Genomic DNA, 20,446 nt, shown 5'->3' with positions numbered 1-20,446 from the left:
ACACACACAGAGCAGGTCCTTGAATAATGGCGTTTTGTTATGTTGATGAGATGCTATAGGGTCTTTAGCTCTTGTTTATATCAATTAGCTTATGGTAAAATTGGTTTCATTTTGTTTTTTTTTTTGCTTAAAGTTATAGAACCTATAATAATGGTAAATGAGAACTTACAGAATATCTATCTATTCCTATATCTGTCTTTCTATATCTATATTTGATTTGTTTTTATTTTTTCCCCTTTTAATTCCTCTAGGGTGGTAGAAAGGATTTTGTGGCTACATTGACACAATGTTTGTGTTGAGTACATTCCCAGCACAGAAAAGAACAGAAAGTAAAAGCTGCATCTTAGAAGGCTAAGTTTGTTTACAACTGCAATTCACTTGTTTTGAGTGTGGTGAATTCCATAATTTTCAAAGGTTTGTTATGGAATTGATTTCTTCCTGTATGTTTCCAGTGGTTTAATTTGATTGGCATAGCAAAATACTACCATTTGATGCGGGAGAAGTCATTTTTAATATGCAGTATTGTAGGTGTAAATTTTATTTGTGCTAATAATGTTGCATAAACTGCATTTATGTGTTGGTTTAATTTCTGGCTACTGTGCTACTGCATAATTTGATAGTCCAATGTTCAGACATAGCTTTAAGTCTTCACACAGCTGTCAATTAGCTGGTCACATAGTACTTATTTCTGCTTGTGGGATCAGGAAAGTGATCACACTTAAGAGAGGAAGCTAGTTCAGGATTTTCTTCTCTTTTTAAAAGCACAAAATTATTTCCATAGAAACTTGGTAATAAAGAGTGGTTTAACCATTTACCTAAGTCTGTCTGAATGACAGTTCTGAAGGTACAATTCTGAATTTTCCATTCAACTGCTACATATGCTTTTCAAAATATGTGACTTTTTTCTTATTTTTCCTTTAAACAAATCAACACATTACTTTATGCTTTTAAAATAGATGAAATACCAATAGTTGTCTTTTACCACATTATGGAATTATTATTTTCAATATTTACCTTGACAACTATAATTTTAAATAATCATCAGTTACTCAAACCCATAAAGTGGTTACTGAGTTAATGATGTTTCAATAATACCCAACATATTTTTCATGTATACTAGAATCTACTTAAAATTTTGTAGACAATGAACTATTTGATCAAGTTGTACAACTTTAGTGGCAATTACAGTAATTTAGGCAGAACTTCAACTTACTTTTCAATATATTCTACTTTTCGGGCTAATTGGTGTCCAACTCCAGTAGAGTTAAGACCATGAAGACTTGAATATTCATCTAGTTTAACTTTATTATGAAGCCCTCAGAAAATAAACTACCTGTGGCTCGTGAATATAAGTTCTTGCCTTGGTTTATTTTATTACAATCATGTTCTATGGATCTGACTATATGTATGTCTAATTTGACACCAAAACATGAATAGAGGTTAAATTGTTTGAGATCTTTTAATCTAAAAGAACTAAGTATTCATGGGTAGTAAAGAACTAAGGTTTTGTGTCCCCCCCCCGCTCCCCAACTAGGCTACGGAAGTAAATAATACTAGCTAATATTATTGAATAGCTCCTACATGCTGGACACAGGGTTATTGTCTGATTTGAGACCCCTAAATCTCATGGAGTAGGTTCTATTATCCTCGTTTCACTGATGAGGAAACTTAGGACAGAGTAACTTGATGAAGACCACATGGCCGGTAAATACCAGCAGCCCAGGCTCAGAGCCTGTGGCTGTCCCACTAGCCCATCCTGCCTTTTCCAGCACATCTGACGCTGAGGTGCAGCAGAGAAAGGCATCTGGCCACACAGAGCTGGCTTCAAACTGCAAGTTTACCTTTGCAGGGCTCCAATTAGTACAGAGAGAAAGCTCATTTACTGAACGGGCTCTGAGTAGTTGGCTAATGGCTTTTAGTGAGTAGTGTCCTGGAGAGGGCTGTCTCCACAGCCTGACGCGTTGGGCCGTCAAGCCCAGGGTTGTTGATCCCGCTCCAGGAGAGCGCAGCCCAGCCCCGCTGATGCTGCTAGAAGACGTGTCCTTATTGAAAACTCAAACTGGATCAATGGAGCCTGGCACCAGCTGCCAGAAGGCAACGCCAGCAGCCCGGCGAGGAGGCCCTGGGTGTCCTCGCCTGTGCACTGAAGGAAATGGGGGTGAGGTGGGGGAAAATTGCCCCCACCTTTCACACACGGGTTAAAACAGTGAGCACCTGTGTCTGCATTTTCCTCAGCTCACAGCTCTGAAAGAAACAGATGTGTTTCTGTTTGCCATGGCACCAGACCCCCCCCACAGGGGAAGTGCCAACAGGTTGAATTTTTGCCCCAACTGAAACAGCTTATTGCTGGTGCCTTGTTGTGCCCATTTGTCTCTATTATAAAATGGAGGTAATAATACCCACTGCGTAGGGCTATTGTAAGGACTGAGCTGATACCAATAAAGTTCTTGAAGGAGGGCCTGGACATTCAACACACGTTAACTCTCAGCATTACTCTTTTGTGACTATTATGTGTATCAGATCATGTAGTGCGAGTAAAATGAGATTTAGAAAAGGTTCAGCATCTAGTTCTTTCCTCTCCTACTGTTGGGGCTTGAATAAGTCACTTAATCTCTCTACTCAATGCTCTCATGTGACATAAGGATAACACTGACCTCACAGGGCTGTTTAGGGAAAAAATAAAACAACAGTTTTATGTCAGTTTGGTAAACTTTAAAGACTCACGTTCATTATCATCATGAGTTGCCCCAACCTGGTCCTTCTTATTAAATTCTTTCTTATTGAGCCAGTTGACACAGCTGTAAAACGGAGGTCACCATAAACTCTTCCTCTCCATCAGTCCCTAAGATTTGGCTTCTCTTAATATTATTAGGATCTGGCCTCTCCCTCCTGTCCCATTGCCATTTCCTTAAACATCAGACTCGAGCAGCCTCCTACCTGGCCTCCTCGCCTCCAGTCTCTGGGCTTGTTGGCAGAATGACTGTTCTAAAGCGCCGATTCAGTCTTCTCCTTCCCCTGTGGGTTCATTGCCTTCAGCAGGAAATTCCAATTTCTTAGCATGACAAGCAAGGTCTTACATGACGTGGCTTTTTACACACTTTTTTACGCACTTCTCCAGGGTCATTCTTGCCCTTTTACCTTTATCGATGCCTGTGTCACACCAAATTAGATGTAGTTCCCAGGACCTGTCCTTGTCTTTTTCTTGAGCTTTCTGGGCTTTTGCTCCTCATGATCTCCTACACGCCCTTCAAGATTGTCTTAGCATCCCCTGCTGTAAAGAGGCCTTGTCTGACATCATCTCTCCCCGAAGCATTCAGGTTGGCGCCTTCCCCTGTGGCCTGTGACACCCAGGGTTTACCCTGATCACGTTGTATCATAACTACTCTTCTGTATGTCTCACTTCCTTATAAGATAGAGGAACCTTGAGGATCAGAATCATGTTCTCCTTGTGTCTGGATTCCCAGTGTCTTAAAAGAAAAATAAGAAATGTTGATCAAATGAAAGAATAAATATTATACTCAATGAAAATAAGATAATGTTGTGGTCCTTCAAGTGTCATCTCCAAGTTGCTAATTCATTCCACTCCGTAAGAGGCTTACAAAAGAGAGTGTGCTTGATGTGTGTGACCTTAGGCATGTGACATAGCCTCCCAATGTCTCATTTTTCTCATCCTGTAAAGTGGGAATAATAAGAGGTTTACTTTAGAGGATTGTTGGAAAGAGCAAGGGAAATATGCATATAAAACTCTTAAAATAGTTCTTGGTATCCAGTAAGCACTCGGTGAATGTGAATTACCCCCCTCTTAGACGCTCCAAAATGGGAGTATATTCACCATGTCCTTTATCAGGAACATTGCTCTTGAAGGTGGTCAATGAAAGATTGAGTGGGAGAGGTAGCCTGCCAGTTTTCTTAACTTCAGCAAAGTAGCTCACACAAGAGTGGATTTATTAAAATCCAAACAAATCAATATTTATCAAGAAAAACAATAGAATTCAAAAATGTAGAGTGTCCTGGCAAAAGCCAAAGAAAGCAGAAATCTGTCTTTGTCTGGTGTTTTCCTCTGCCCTGCAGTTCATAAGAAAATGTAAGGTTTTCGACTCCCCCCACACACTCTATCTCCCTTTCTGTTGATTCCTCTTAGAAATATTTGAGTCTTTTTAATACTCATAACCAGAAAAGATGAGCTGGTACATGAGAGACAGGGAGGTCAAGTAAAAGGAGACACTGGTTGGACAGCTGCTGTCAGTCACATGCTCAGCTTCCAGCGCTCGTCCAGAATTCCTCTGACACTCATCTGCTGTGGCCACCCACGCAGCTGTGACCAATAGTCTTTCAGAGAATAAACACGGTGGAGACAAAGGAGGCTATTTGTTACCTCCTAAGCAGAGGCGTGAACTCCCATAAAAGTGAATTAGGAAAAGACAGGATTGGGTCTTGGAAAGAGTATGGACTTTGGGGATGATAGCTGGGTTTCAGTCCTTTCTCTGTTACCTGTTCTCTTGATTGCTTTGAAAGCATTTACTGTCTCTGAACTTCATTTTCAGTGTCCATATGATGGACATAACACCATCAATCTTTAAGGGCTGTTGTGAAGAACATGATTTTTAAGCAATAATTTGTAGCTGTTCCTTTTTCTATGCACCTGGGCTGTATCACTTGCCATCTTTTGGTAACATGTCTGCTGTTCTCCTTGAGTCTGAAAAGACTTGGATGGTAACACCCTGGCTACATCCTTGTGAGCCATTGTTGAGAGCCTGGAAATACACACAGTTTAGAGATAATATTGATTTTAGTAGGTAGATGTTTCTCCCTGTCTTCTTTCTCCCTGTTTCTCTTCCTTCCTCCTCTTTCCCTCCTTGCCTCCTCTCTCCTTTATTTCCTCCCTCCCTCCCTTCTTTCTTTCTTTTGTGCCCTCATGCACTTGACAAATAAAAAAAACCAGGTCAAAGAAGCTCATCTTCTTGCATATTACTGATGGCGTCATCAGCACTTATAGGACACCACCGTTAACTTCTTTTACATGTCTCCAGATCTACCATGTAATTTCATAGTCAAAATCTTTATTTCATCTACCATTATTGGTCATATAATCTTCATTTTAAGGGTTGAGTATGATATAATCCTTCCACGATCCAATCCAAAGTCTCTTTTGATGTGGGACCATGGGCTCAAGATGAGTAAGACAGGATCTTAGCAGGCAAAACTCAGCCACTCCATCACTCTGCATAATAATTAGGCTAAGCCATCCTGCATAAAATCCATTTCTAAAACCCTAACATGCACCACTGCACACTGTTTTAGGGTTGAGAAATAAAAGAGTTCCAATTTCTTGTAGACTCTTAGTTTGGGAAGAACCCTAGGGAGATTCTAGTGCCAATAGACCTACAAGATCACACATCCTATACCCATCATTGATCATATGATCAATCTCAGACACACGTGTTTTGTTCATGCATAAGCTGGTTACAGATACAGACAGAAATAGGACAGAGCCTCCAACTAAATCACCCTGCTCGTGGCCTTGGGAGAGGCCATTAAAATGGACACATGGACAAAGTCCTAACCTGGGTTTACTCATATCTTCTTTTACTTGACCAGCTGTGAACTCTTACTTATCTTTCATGTTTTGATTCAAATTACTATTCCTCTGGAAAGCTGTCCTTGAACTTCCCAGGAAAGTGAAATCACCCCCTCAGTGTTTTTGTATTCCCAAACAAGTGCTTTGTGAGTCCGTCTTCTCAGTGAGACAGTCAACTCCTGAGGGCAGAGACTGTGTGCTGTTCATCTGTGAACCACCACACCTAGTCTGGAGTCTGGCCCATGATAGCTGCTCAGTGGATATGTGTTGAGTGATTAATGAACAAACTGTGCCTCTCAAGTATTTGGACCAGATCTGGAGTCACAGAGCTCACTTGTAAAGGGAAACTATTCATGTTCCCTCCTCCCTTGCCATTGCTGATGGATAAAGCTCAGCTTAAATTCATGTCAAATGTTCCCCTATCTTTGCAGGGCTGCCCGAATGAACTGCTGCTTTTCTTTGCAGGCAGACTGGAAGGTTCTATGTGCCATAATGTTGGGGTCCCCAAAGTTTAGGAGGAGAGATATTTCATGGCCTTCACTGTGAGGTCTATAAGGAATTTTATTCTCTGAATAAGTATTGATCGCAGCTTACAAAATACTGCAAACCTGTATAATTAAAAAGAATGAGACCAGTCATTGGTGGGCAGTGTATGGCTAAGGGTAAGAGAAGACAAATTCTTCAGGTGCCTGCAATTTTATAATTGCACTTGCTTAGGAAGCTTATTAAAGCCTTGCAGGTGCAATGTTTCATCGCAGGGTAGTGAACCTTGGAAAGATATGCATAATAAACAGAGTCTGAAATATGCTTTTATTCCAGGCCATATGGTCCTGTCTGGAGCCTTCCTGGATCTTTGGGTCAGTTCACTGTTGAAAGATGGGCTTGCAAGGACCCACCTCTCGGAGCAGCTGTCAGAACCCTATCAGAACAAATCTGCTTTTGCATGATTATTTATTTTATGTGGCTCTCTGAAGCGAGCCCAACCCTGCTCAGTAGCTGAAATGTGCTGAGCACAATCTCTTCCCTGAACAGCATGTGGCCATATCACCAAGCAGTGTCCTTCCCTGTCCTTAAAAAGCAGACTATTGAGACTTGTCCGATTGGCCAGGACAGGCAGTCTGGGTGGAGTGTGCCCACCTGGGCTTGAACTTAGTGCCAGCAATATGAAAACGTACACGGTGGCATTTTAAAGAAGTACCATTGCTCTTTCTTCTCACCTCTCTGTTACTCACTTTTTTCCTGTCTTTTGACTCTATGCGATTACAGTGGCCATGTAGACAAGCACAAAGGGTTTTTGTGGCGTTATTGTGTGAGGATGATGCTAACGCTTCTTCCCCCTTTGTCATTAACAAAAGGTGTCATTGACTCCTCTCAGAATGGCTTTTTAAGGAGCGTTTAATATAATTTATTCACCGTTTATTGTATATGTATAGGAATATCAGTAACTGACAAGGGACATGATCTTGGACTCAAGTGATCCCAGAAAAATATTCTAGCATACAGAATGAGCCATGAGTTGATCAGATTGAAAGAAGATATTTCTTTCCCTTTATGGGGACAAGGTGAATTTGGAGTTGAATTTTGTCAACTTGGCCAAGAAAGCAATCTTGCCTTCTTGACAACTACCTTTTCTCCATTCTTTTCCCAGGGTGCCTATTTTTATGTTGCTAATATTATGTTCAGTATTCTATATGTATTTGTAGTCATTCATTTAGTTAAGCAATATTCATTAAACACCTTTCCTTCATTGGCCACTGTGCTAAGTTTTGGGAATATAAGATCCATGTGTTTCTTGCCCCCATGGAGCTTAGAGTCTACAGTCTAAGGCAGATACTGAAAAAATAGCTAATTCCATGTCTTTTTTTTTTTTTTTTAAATCTTTTCTTTATTGATTTTAGAGAGAGGGAGAGAGAGATAAAAACATCAGTGGAGAGGGTCATTGATCAGCTGCCTCCTGCACATCCCCTACTGGGGATGGAGCCCAAAACCAGGGCATGTGCCCTGACCAGGAGTCGAACCGCGATTTCCTGGATCCTAGGTTGATGCTCAACCACTGAACCACACCTGTAGAATTAATTCCATGTCTTATTCACCTTACCAAAGGCAAGTTAAGGGTGTTGAGTGAGTGCATATAGCAGGGAGCTTATGAAGTGTCTTTGCTCTTCTACTTGACTACTTGACCTTGAGGGCAAGGTCTACATTAGATTTTAGATACAAGTGGATCGATAGTCTTATGATCTAAAAAAATGATAGCTATTCCAAAGTGTGTACCCCAGGCCTAGGGGTTAGGTCATGTGTTGGAATGTTTTTCCCTAGAGCTCTGCCATGGTACGTAAGGGACTTCTGGGACCAAGGAGCCACCATTCAAGCTTAGCACTGAGTCCAGGAGAGTGGAAGGACATGGCTCAATAGTATTGAGAGCATCCAGAGCTCTCAGCAGAGGGGAAACACTAAAGAGTACTACCCTAGGAAAACAGCCAAGAGCCAAATATAGGGTTCTTTGAAATATATCAAAAATCAGAAGTAAAATGTGGTAGCAGCAGCTGAGACAAAGAAAGTAAAGTAAAACTTTATTATTAATTGGGTCTTTAGCCCCAGTTATCTACAGAAGTCTAGTGATCCAGTCTAAACCATATGGCTTCCCCCCTCTCCCCATGTTAGAGGTAGGCTAGAATTAATCTAAAACCCAGAGTTAAAACAGGATGAAAAGGCCACAGTTTCCCCTAAATTCATTTTGGGAGCTCTGAACTTGTCTTTCTAATAGGATAAAAAGCCATATCACTAGACCAACTCCTAGGAAATGGAACCAGAACAACAGAGAGCATCCCACCAAGCCTGCCCTGCCCTGGGCCTAAGCAAGTCACGAAGCTTTGGGCCTGTGGACAAATGAGGAAAAGAGAGGCTTTAAACAAAGTGTGAGCATTGGCAAAGTGTGCTCCAAGGGGGACAGAACTGGTGCCCTCTTACCGCTGACTTCAGGAGTGCATGAAGGAGAGACCCTGACCCATGCAGGCTATAGATTTATAATCTGATCCCCTTTAAAACTACTACCCCATAAAAACTTGATGTAATTACTGTCCTCTAAATTGAGTGCTACTCTTTCTCACTGGGAGCAAGTTTCTGGTTTCAATCCTGAATTTTTCCTGGAGATATATAAGGGGTTTATAGAAGGCGTGGAGAAACCTTGAGAATTTTCCCTACACTGCAGTGCCCAGATATTGCTCTTAGGTGATTGACGTTACAGGTGCCTCCCTTACCTCTACCCACTTTATGCTCTCCATGTGGTCTGGCTATATGCTTCCCATGGTGTCTTTGATCCTTGGATGTCAACCTCGGTCCTAGATTTGCAATCTTTCTTGATTTGCAATCTTGCCATATTATTCTGATATAAGGATCGTGAACTTTGGAGTCATTTCTAAATTAATCTCTTTTAGTGTGTGACTTTGATCAAATTGCACCCACAGAAAGTGTCACCTATGGTTGTATCAAGTCAAGGACATAGGGCATTTCTGGACCTCCTCAATATACTTATCTTTAAATGATGGAATATCATAAGTCTTGCACAAAAGTTTTGTTTTCTTATTCTAGAAATTCTGTTCAACAACTATGATTTTAATTATCATCTCTACATGATGATTCCAAAATTCACATTTCCATCTCAGGCTCTAGTTTGAGCTTTTTACTTATTTATTCAACTTTCTCTTCAACTCTTCATTTGGAGGTAAAAACTGACAACTAAAAGTCATCATAACCAAAGCTTCATTTATTTTCTTCCCTACCTTTTCTCCAAAACTTGTCTATGCCCAGTTTTCTGCCTCTACGACTGACAACATTATCTAAGTTGTGCTAAACTTGCTACCTTATCTCTTTCACCAGTGATCTCAGTGGAATGTTCAGTCCTGTTGATTTTGTCTGAGTATTTGCTGAGTCCATCTGATTCTCTCTGTCTGCACTTAAGCCACCCTGGGTGAACCCCCTTCACCTCCCTTGTGATTTATTGCAATCACTCCTAAAAGCTCTCTCAGATTCCATTCTTGCTACACTCACATCTACTCTGCACAGAGGTCACAGTAATCTTCTAAAAATGCAAATTAGCTAAAGTCACTTGCTTGCTTAAACTCCTTCAATGACATTTCATTGCCGTTAAGATAAAGATCAAAATCCTTAAAATTTTTAGAAGGACCTACATGTCTCAGCCCCTGCCTTGGGGCTTTCTCCAGAAAATTCTTTTTTTTCTTCTTCTCTTCCAGCTTTTTTGAGATATAATTGATATATAACATTGTGTAAGTTTAAGGTGTACAATGTGTTGATTTCATATACTTACATATTGAGAAACGATTGCCACAGTAGCATTAGATAACACCCTCCATCCCCACATATAATTACCTTTTATTTCTTGTGGTGAGAACATTTCAGATCTAGTCTCTTAGCAACTCTCAAGTCTATAATACAGGATTGTTAACTATAATCACCATACTGTACATAGATCCCCCAAACTTATTCATTTTAAAACTGAAAGTTTGTACCCTTTGAGCAACATCTCCCCATTTCCCCCACCCTGAGACCTTGGAAACCACAATTCCACTCTCTGTTTCAACAATTTCTGATATTCTTTATGATCCACTCAACTATCTTCTTTCAGTTCCTTTCACGTGGTGTGAACTTTCCCATGTCTGATCTTTCACATATGCTGTTCTTTTTGGAATTCTCTTGTCCTTCTTCATCTAGTGAAAAAAAAAGCATCTGTCACATTTTCTGGCCGTCTAGCACTTACTGAACATGCTTGTTACATTTGAGGAATGCCCAGACTTAGGAGTTTTGTGTAGGTCAAGGTCAAGAATAACATTGCCCAAGCTTCTGTGGAGCAAGAATACAGACATGTGAGCTAGTCTCTACCAATCAGACTTATCCATGTGAGAATTTAATTTGAAAATGAACAGCTTGAGGAAGGTAGAACCCCTTGTACTGGTGAGGATGGCAGCAGAGCATCCGGATTTTGAGAATGACAGTGGTTGTAATGTCTAGTTTCTGGTGCAGAAGTTGTTGAGGTGCTGGTGGTTGCTGTGGTTGCAGGAAAGGTGGGTGTTGGCAAGAGCGTGAGCTGTAGGACTTAGTGCTCATTGGATTATTAGCAGTTAAAGCTCTCTCTTCCACCCACCGATTCTGGGGTATCCTTTTGGGCACTGTTCCTGAAAGCTGTGCTTAAGCCTAGTTCTTCAGCTTGACTCCTTCGTTCTGTGCTTCATCAGCCAAGGTCAGATTCTGTTATTTAAGAAGGAACTCTGGCTGAGAGCAGTACAGAATTCCAACTAATCCTTGAGTTCTCAACTGTAGTTCATCCAGGGGACTGATTCATTCACCCCATTCTCCCACCCTTGCTGACTAAGATGCATCTTCCATGTAGCATGTTGTCAAGACTCAGTAGTGTCATGGCCTGGCCTACAGCCTCTGTCGTTACTCAACCTCTCTGTGCATCAATTCCCTTTTCTGTAACATGGGGACAATGATAAGATCTATCTAACTCATAGGTTAACTGTCAAGATCAAATGAATGAATGCATATCCATGAAATCCTTGAAGTGGTGCCTAAATGCTCAATAAATGTTAGCGAATATGTTCTTTCTTGCAGTTCCCACTTTTTTCTTTCATAATTCCTTGCACATGTCATAAAAGGCTCACACAGGATGATAATTTGATTAAGATATACATTGACTGAGAAACTCTATAAGAACAGAGGCTGTTTAGTTTTCCCACCATTATATTCCCAGTTCCTAGCACAATATATATTAATTTTATAAACATAGGGTGGCTGTTACGTAAAATCCCAGAAATCTTGAGTAATGTTGTCCCTACCTCTGACCACTCTGAGGCACAGGATTTTTGGCAACACTAGTGATCCTGGCAGCCTCACCCTCAATTCCTTTTCTTTAATGATTTATTCCTCATGACCCACAACTGACCCATTCCCATAGAGCACAGCCCTGCCCCAGATGCTACACTTTCCCTAGATGCCCTGATTTCTCTGGTTCTCAGCACTGAGCATCTTATGCTGACTCTGCACCCCCTGAAAGCTGCTGGAAGCCAGATGGGAGGAAGAGATAAAATAGGTCTCATTCATTGCCCTCCCAGACTTTGAGAGAAATAACAACAGTAACAGCAAGTGGTGTATATTGAGTGCTTACTACACACTAGGCATGACTCTTGAGCTTTATACATATTAATTTATTTAACACCCACCACAATCTTAGGGAGAAGATACTAAGACCTTCATTTTATAGAGGGAGAAAGTAAGTCCCAGAGGAAAAGGAAGGAAGGAAGGGAGGAAGGAAGGGAGGGAGGGAGGGAGGAAGGAAGGAGGGAAGGAGGGAAGGAGGGAGGGAAGGAGGGAGAGAGGAGGAAGGGAGAGAGAAAGGAAAGGGGGAAGGATGGAAGCTTTCCTGGTGGAAGAGAGCTTCACCTGCTGAGAACTTTGGTTTCCATAGGAACTTCTCTCCTGCAACAGCAGTAATTGTAAAAGTAATAATGATGGAGAAATTATATAATGTGACACTGAATATGTAACTATCCTCAGATCAGCTTTATAATTCAGATATTTTTATATGATCCCTTTCAAGTGCTTGCTATTTGCAGCTTCTTTCCCCCAAAGTCTAATGTAAGTCATAGGAGCAATACAGATAATTAAGAAATCTGTACAGCTTGTTTCTGGTTAATTGGCATTTTCCTATAAAATATTTAAAAATTAGCTTTTGGTTTTCAAAGACACTCTTTTCAGAAAGTCATACTTTTTATTGCTAGTTCCCATGTGCAGGTGGGCCTCCTGCTTTGGGATGCTTTGGGATGATTTGGGCATTTTCACAGCTGCTGTTCAGCCACTGATATTCACCTGGAGCTGGGGGGGGGGGGGGGGGGGCGCTTATTGTGCATTTTCTATGTTTAGATCTTCCTGATGTTGTTTTATTTTCTTTTTCTCCAAAGAAAGGGGAAATAGCCAGTATACTGGTTCTCTTGCAGCAACTGTAGCTCAGTCCTCCAACTATAGTGTTCTTGTGTATTGTAACCAAACTCAGGGAAGCACATTTTTAAAGCTCCTTCGTGGGGCAATTGCCAGGAAATCTGCCTCAAACTGCGTCCTGGGAAGGCTTACACTCTCCAGCTTCTACAGGCCTTGAGAGAGATCTTCATAAACCATCAGCAAAGTCAGGTGGCTGGTTCAGGACTAGAAGTCTAGTTGGCAACCACTGGCACATTTGTTTCCGGGAGCTGCCTTAACAAATTTCTACAAACCTGGTGGTTTAAAACAACAGAAATGTATGAAATATATTCTCTCACAGTTCTTGAAGTCAGAAGCCTGAGATTCAAGCCCCAGTGGGATTGGTTCCTCCTGGACAATGAGGGGAAATGTGTTCCTTGCCTCTCTCCTAGCTTCTGGGGGCTGCCTCGGTGTCCTCGGCTTGTAGACTTGTCGTCACTCCAGTCTCTGCCTTTGCACTGCCTTCTTCCCTGTATTCCATTCCTTCTCTTCTTCCATAAGGACATTTGCCATTGGATTTAGGACTCACCATTAATAAGGGTGATCTCATCTTGAAATCCTTAATTTAAGTATATTTGCAAAAGCCCTTTTTCCAAATAAGTTTACATTCACAGTCTTGAAATGAACAAATCTTTCATGTGGTCGATCAGTCAACCCTTTATTCATGGTGAGTTGAGAGGATTTCTCATGATCTACTGGGACAGGGCTGGGCTCTGACTAAGCAGGAGAATGAAAAGGCATTTTGACGCCCACCCCCACCCCTAGTAGTCGGCATCTCCGCCTCAGGCTCTCAGTAACCATCCATTTCTAGAAGGTGGTGTGACCTGGTTTGAGCATAGTTGTGTCTCTTTGCCCACACCTTCCCTGGCTATGACTCTTAAGGAGAGGGGTTAAGGGAGATTCTCCTTCATTTATAAGCCTGAATAGGTATGTCTCTGGGGTTGGAAACTGCCTTCAAAAAATCATAATGGACTATCAGAGCTTATTCTAGACTTATGAGTCTCAAACGTGATTAAGTATAAAAATCACTCAGGGAGTTTATTAAAAATAGAAATTTTCAGGTCGCAACCTATATTAGTTTGCTAGGGCTGCCATAGCAAAGTGCCATAGACTGGGTGGCTTTAACAACATAAATTTCTTTTCTTATAGTCTGGAAGCTGGAAGTCCAAGATCTAGGTATCAGCAGGTTTTATTTCTTCTGAGGTCTCACCTTTGGGCTTTTAGATAACCACCTTCAGGCTGTGTCCTCACTGGTCTTCCCTCTGGGCACATGCACCCCTGGTCCGTCAGACCCTCTCTCTCTCTCTCTCTCTCTCTCTCTCTCTCTCATTATAAGGACACCAGTCATATTGTTTTAGGTCCCACCCTAATAACCTCATTTTAACTTAATTCCCTCTTTAAAGACTTTCTGATCAAATAAGGTCATATACTAAGGTCCTGAAGGTTGGTGCTTCAACATATGAATTTAGCCCATAACCCAACTGAAGAGATTCTGATTTGAGAAGGTTGGGGCTGGGGAACTTTTTAAGCTATGCCTATGTAATTGCAACTGGTCAGAATCTACACTTTAAGATGTTTTTGACATTTGCTTGACTCCATGTCTTTACATCTTCCTGATTCTGCCACATCACATATTTAGCAATAAATTAATGCAAATAGAAGGTACTCCATGACCCTTTGCAGTCACTCCCCAAGACCTCTCTTGCACTCCTGTGTCTTTGCCTGAGATGTTTCCTTTCTGTCTCAATGACTTTGTATCTGAGGTTGTTTTGAATCCTGTCCTTTGGACTGGTTATGACATTGATTTAGATACATACTACTTAAGGATCTTGATTAACACCCCCTCTACTAGTTTTCCACATCTGGGACAGGATTTGCTGTTCAAGAACTAATCCTCAGGATGCATCTGCTCAGCTAACATCACACAGGTCTGAGAATTTGAACACCGGAAACTCAGTGCTTTAGGGGGTCTCAGGACTGCTCCTCAGGACTCAGAGAGGCAGGAAGCCAGGCCATGACTTGGAGATGTCACTCTGGAGAAAAGAAAGGAACCTGTTAACTGATGTAAAGAGCCCTGTTTTCAGATTTCTGTAGTCTGTTTATACCTGTCCCTTCATCCTCAAACTCACCTTTCTCAGACTGAATGTTGTCCTGGTGACTTCTTTCTCCCTTTTAGACAGTTCGAGATTTTCATGTAAAATCAATTTCTACATGATCAGGATGTTTGGGTTGGGAGAGAGGACACATCAGAACTTATCTCCCTTTGGATTTTGCATTCTCCTAAGAAGTGACAGAGAGGAAAGCAGCGGAAGCCTGCCATGGGCGAGGTCTTGTGCTGGGGTCCATGCTCTCAGGTTTCATCCTCACAGCATGAGAGAAACAAGAGGTCCCTTTCAGCTATATAACCACACTCCTGGGATTCAAAGCCAACCATGTAGATGGCCCTCCTCCAAATCTGCCGCATCATTTTTAATCTTCTTTAACCTTCAAGGTGTCTTAAGTTGGTCTCTATAATTTAAATATAGTTAACATGGTTACTTTATAGTCTTTCTGACAGTTCTAATTGAGATTTTTGTGGGTTTCTGTTAATTCTGGTGATTTCTTTGAATGTCATCGTCTTTCCATGTCTGTCTGGTTATATTTGATTATATGCTGATAATTACACTTAAAATATTTGTAATAACAATTGGAGGTTTAGAATATAGGTATATTCCTTCAGTAAAAAACTAAATATACATCTTCCAGACACTTGGGATACTACCAACCTAGGATCACTCAACCCCAAATCCAGGCTTGATGGCCTCTGAGTCACCGGCTGCCTGGAGAGTTTCCGGTGACTGCTCTGCTTCTGGCCCACCCTTCTGATAGCTGATCCTTGGGGATCTGAGTTTTCTCTGTGTGGGGTCTCATCCTAGACTTTTGACATGGTGTGGCTCTGTGATTTGACACCTGTCCTCACCCTAGAAACTAGAAAAAGTTCTGATTTCCAAAGATTGGAAAATTCCATCAGCAAAAGTAGCTGCCAGGTCTACCAATCTCAATGTCCGCTTTCTGCTTTGCCTTGGTAATTCCCCACTAAACTGGCAGCTTTCCATTGTTTTGAAGATTTGTCTTTAAAATTTTCTATACCATGTTTACTTGTTTTCATTAGAGAGGTTTGCTCGAATCATGCAGCCTGCCATTACCTGAACACAGAAATACAGAGGCTGTATTTTTTCTTCTCACTCATTCCTGGGGCTTTATCTCGCTCATTTTTCTCCTGTGAGGTCTGCTGCCTTTTGCATGGTCCTGCACCTCTCCACTGGTTCTCGTCGCGGCAGCTTGGGTCTGTGGATTAGCGGTTTCTTTGATAGCTTCATAGTTTTGCCACATTCGTGGATATCTTCTATAAGTCCCAGGCATCTTGAAAACAAGGCTATCTCTGCTTGAACCTGGAGAATATAAATCCGATTGAGGCCAAATGCCCATTCTTTTTTGAACCTTTTGTAATGTGGCAAACACAGACATGGTCACCGCACTTTACAGGCCAATGACCTAAGAAGATTCTGCCCAGTACCATGAAACAAAAGCTTCTAAAATAGGTTGTGTGTGTGTGTGTGTGTGTGTGTGTGTGTGTGTGTGTGTAGTAAAAAATTTGGTCTTGCCCAGAGAGCAGGTTGGCCTTTGCCCTCAGCTTCTGGGAAGAAATCTATGTCATGCCTGACAGAATGTCCTTGTTAGGGTGGGAGCTGGTCACACTAGAAAGACCAGTCATGTGATTGAGGGTGGGGGCTTTGGGTAACACAGTGTCACTTAACCTGGGGATTGAATTCATTCACCTTGGCCATCAGTCAATCAATCATGACAATGTAATGAAGCCTCTATAAACTCTGGACACTGAAGCTCAGGTGAGCTTCCCTGGTTAGTAATACTCTGGGTCTTATCACATGTCCATACCAGGAGGGTAACGTCTCCTGACTCCCGGGAAGAAGACAATGGAAGCTTTGTGTTTGGAACCCCTCAGACACTGCCCTGTGTGCCTCTCTCTGGCTGATGTTAATCTGTACCTTTCCTGTAATAAACCATAACGGTGAGAATAATGGGTTGCACTGAGTTCTGTGGCTCCTTCTAGCAAATTATGGAAACTGAGAGTGGCTTAGGGAACCCTTTGAAGTTGCATTTGGTGTCAGAAATTGGGGCAGTCTCCTGGAGGACTGTGCCCTAAACCTTTTCAATTTGGCTAACTCTGGGCAGTATATATATGTGTGTGTGCATGTGTGTGTAATGCAACACTGGCATGGGGTTCCTAGAATTAGGACAGCCAGACGAAGGCTATCACATATGAGCCAGGCTTAGGAACTTTTCTCTTTGCGTCTTCATAGTCAACGCGCTGCGAGACCCTTCCCACTGGCCTTTCTGTCCCAAACCGACTCTGACTGTGGGGAGCGTCACTTCCATCCGTGTGCTTCTACCCTCAGTAGCTCCTGTACGTCTGTGTCAACTTTGCCTCCAACTCTGGCTAAAGGAAGAAAGCGAACCCACAGAAGTGTGTTTTCCCCACTAAGACTTGCGCCCTCATAAATCATGGTGACAGGAAATGCGACGATGGTCTCTCTCTGTCCTTGAGATTGGACGAGGGGAGGCGTGCAGGCTCCAGCCCGGTTTTGTAGTTGTTCCCAGTGGTGGCTCAGTGCGAAGGAATCCAGCAGGCCAGCTCCTCAGCCCTAACTAATTCTCTCCTTAAATGTTCCTGCGATGGAAGCGCAGACACATCCACCAGTGTCACTCAGGCAGTTTAGTACCTGCTGCGGAACTCCTGGCAGTTAACAATGACATTGTTGAGATTTCCTTTTTGTTCCCTTCCAAGCAGGCAGGGCACCTTTTGTATCCCCTGGTTTAGCACATGAATCAGTCCTTTTGTACATGATCAGTGGGACTGCGCATGTTCTCAGAAACTGTCTGGCTTTATACCTGGCAGGCGAGCTTGTTGGGCAGTAATTCTGCAAATGAGAAAGAAAATACACGGATCCTCACATGTCCCCAGATGGAATTACAAGGCAGGCAAAGGAGGCTGTCATTTTCTGGCCTGATATTTGCCTTTGCTTGCTTGAATTCTTAGAGATATACCATCCAGAACTTGTTAGTTTTTTTTTTAAATGCATTTTTATAAAGTGATATTTTATAGATCGTGGTGACAGAGGGGAGGAGACACACATGATGATGTGGGCAACTAGAAGGAATATCCTGTAAATGCTTTAATTCCTGCAAAGCTCAATGCCCTTGCATGTTATGTATTTCATTTTCCAACAATACTTTCTGTTAGAAGAGCCAACCCAGCTTGGCTTCATTTCTGCCCCGAGGCCACTCATGAGGCCCTTTCTAAGTTAAGCACTTTTCATGCCTCCGTGCACAAAGGTAGAGGGGTTATGCATCAGTGAACCTGTCAGGAACCTTTTGTCTATGGAATATCCACAGTAAAAAAAAACTCCAAGAAGATTTGGAGACCATCACATGTGTAGTTACATATGGATGTCATGCTTATAGAAGACCTGAAAAATATAGATTTACACCAAAAGAAAAAAATAGAGGGTGGATCTTGCTTTCCTGAAGCTAGAAGAGTCTCTTTGGTTGAAAGTAATCCCCAATACAGTTAAAATGTGAATTGTTTTATGAATGTTTATTTTTACCCAACTTATTGTAGAATATGTCTACCTTATAAAGTAAACCTTCCTTTTAAATTTAGTTTTTGAATTGATTAATGGATATGAGTGTACCCTATAGATATAGTTTATTATTTTCATTATAAAAAGAAAATACTCAATGCAGAGACCTACACAACCTCAGAGTTTGGCTAAACTTAAAATACTAATAAAAACGAGCTCAGTTCTGTGACTAAAGTGATAGACTCAGTGTAAGACTACTTAGAGAATTCTCTGCATGTTGGTATCTTAATATGGAGTCCAAAAATGGGCTTTGGGGCATCCATGAATGAAATTATATAGAATATTGTGTTTGTGCATATGTATATAAAGGGGGGTCCGTTGCTTTGGCTCTTAGAGGGCTGAAGCACCACTCTGAGTTCCATTCTGGGGCAAAGGAGACGCCATAGCATTTTTGTGCCTACTCAGTCTAGGCTATGGCATAGCCAGTGCTGTGTGCTGATGCTTTTCATTTGGGAGGTTCTATTTCCAGAATTATAAAACATGTCTCCACTCAGTCATGGGGACACAAGGTCATGGGGACACAAGCTGGGGCTTCCTCAGTCATGCTATTAATGACCTCTTTCATTTAACAGTGGGCTTTCTGGATTATCCAGAAGTTAAATGCTGGGCAGGGCCTTTACCAAATATAATTCTAGGCACTAGGAAGAAACTTTGTGTGTGTGTTTTTCTTTGTGTTTGAAAAATGGTAGACATTGAAAATATGTGTATTGAGTAAAGGAATGAATAAATAAAACAAGTGTCTAGATGAATAAGTAACCGAATAATTATAATAACATGAAATTTCACTTCTTCAATGAAGTCTCCGCTCGATTTGAAGAGCAAATTGGAAAGGGGATGGAGAGGCCTGTTCTGTTTCCATTGTAACCTCCTGCACGAGGAAGATGCCCACACTGGTCATCAGTGATTTTGTCTGTGCTCTCATCAAACCCTCGCAGAAATGGTAATTGTTTCCTTCTTTTCCTTTTTTTTTTTTTAAATTCCAGCTATCCAACTTGATAAAGTCAATCTTCAATTATATTGTGCATGGTCTCTTCTGGACAACTTCGAGTGGAACCAGGGGTACAGCATTCGGTTTGGTTTCTTCCACGTTGATTTTGAAGATCCAGCTAGACCCAGAGTTCCTTACGCATCAGCCAAGGAGTATGCCAAGGTCATTCGAAACAATGGCTTAGAGGGACATCTATAGAAAAAATGGCTGGGCAGGATCACCTGGAGAAGAGGCCTCTGCTTTGAGTCCCTCAGACAACCTCAAGTTGCCTCTGTAATCAACAGGTCCTCCCAGCTGATCCTGGGTTGTGAAGTCTGAATATGATGGCTGGGGTGTAGTCAGTGATGTCCTTTCCTCTGTGTACATTTGGATCAATGAGGTTTTTTAAAATAGAATAGAAAACCACTGGAGTTGATTTTTATATAAAGAAGTCAGATAGACTTAGGAACTTCTATGTAAATTCTTTAAATTTTTCTAGAAAAAATAATGCAAAATTTATTTTTGATTTGCAGCTCTAACAGTAGACCACTTATTATAAGAATACTTGCTTCTCTCTCTCTCTCTCCCTCTCCTTTCCTCTCTCTGAAATCTATAAAGATATATTAAAAAAAAAAAAAGAATACTTGCTTACAGGCCTATTTTTTTCTGGTTACATAAACTATTGTTTTCTATCAGGTACATAATTTTCCTACTATTTAATCTAATGTAGAAAAAGAAAAATTAAAAGTTCGTCACATTATGTAGTTATGCATTCTACTCACCAAAGGGATTAATTGATAACCTATTTAATAAAACGGATGCATCAAGGTGTTCGGCGTGTATTTTATCTCTACATGAGCAAGTACATTTCCCTCTTGCCTGATGAACTTCTGCAAATAATAAATCAGATTAGGCTATGAACCACAGAAAGAAACTCAATTCCTACTCTAGGGTGGCCCCAAATGAAGAACAAAATAATTAGCAGGGCATGGTCTCTACTTTCGGTTATTTTTAAAAAAATTTAAGATCCAAAGAAACATTAATGACACCCCTGAACACATGCATTAGCCAATTGACCAGGGGTGTAGGCAGAGGAGGGAATGAGTCACTGCGCTGGTGGTTGAAATGTCTGAGATGTGTATGGGGGTGAATGCAGTTGGGCCTCTTCAG

General features: G+C 41.4%; 1 protein-coding gene across 1 annotated transcript in view; it reads left to right on the top strand.

Annotated features, from left to right (window-relative positions):
* Positions 1 to 19,980, top strand: part of LOC148094518 (cytosolic beta-glucosidase-like) — a 74,383-nt gene extending 54,403 nt beyond the window's left edge. Inside the window, exon 5 of the mRNA XM_087828485.1 lies at positions 19,293 to 19,980. Within this exon, the coding sequence (XP_087684611.1) occupies positions 19,293 to 19,495 (203 nt within the window). The 3' untranslated portion in view covers positions 19,496 to 19,980. The remainder of the gene's footprint in view (positions 1 to 19,292) is intronic.
* Positions 19,981 to 20,446: the final 466 nt, after the last annotated feature.

This window comes from Miniopterus natalensis, chromosome 1 (assembly GCF_054644295.1).
Source record: "Miniopterus natalensis isolate mMinNat1 chromosome 1, mMinNat1.hap1, whole genome shotgun sequence".
NCBI lineage: Eukaryota > Metazoa > Chordata > Mammalia > Chiroptera > Miniopteridae > Miniopterus > Miniopterus natalensis.
This window is presented reverse-complemented; position numbering and strand designations above follow the sequence as displayed.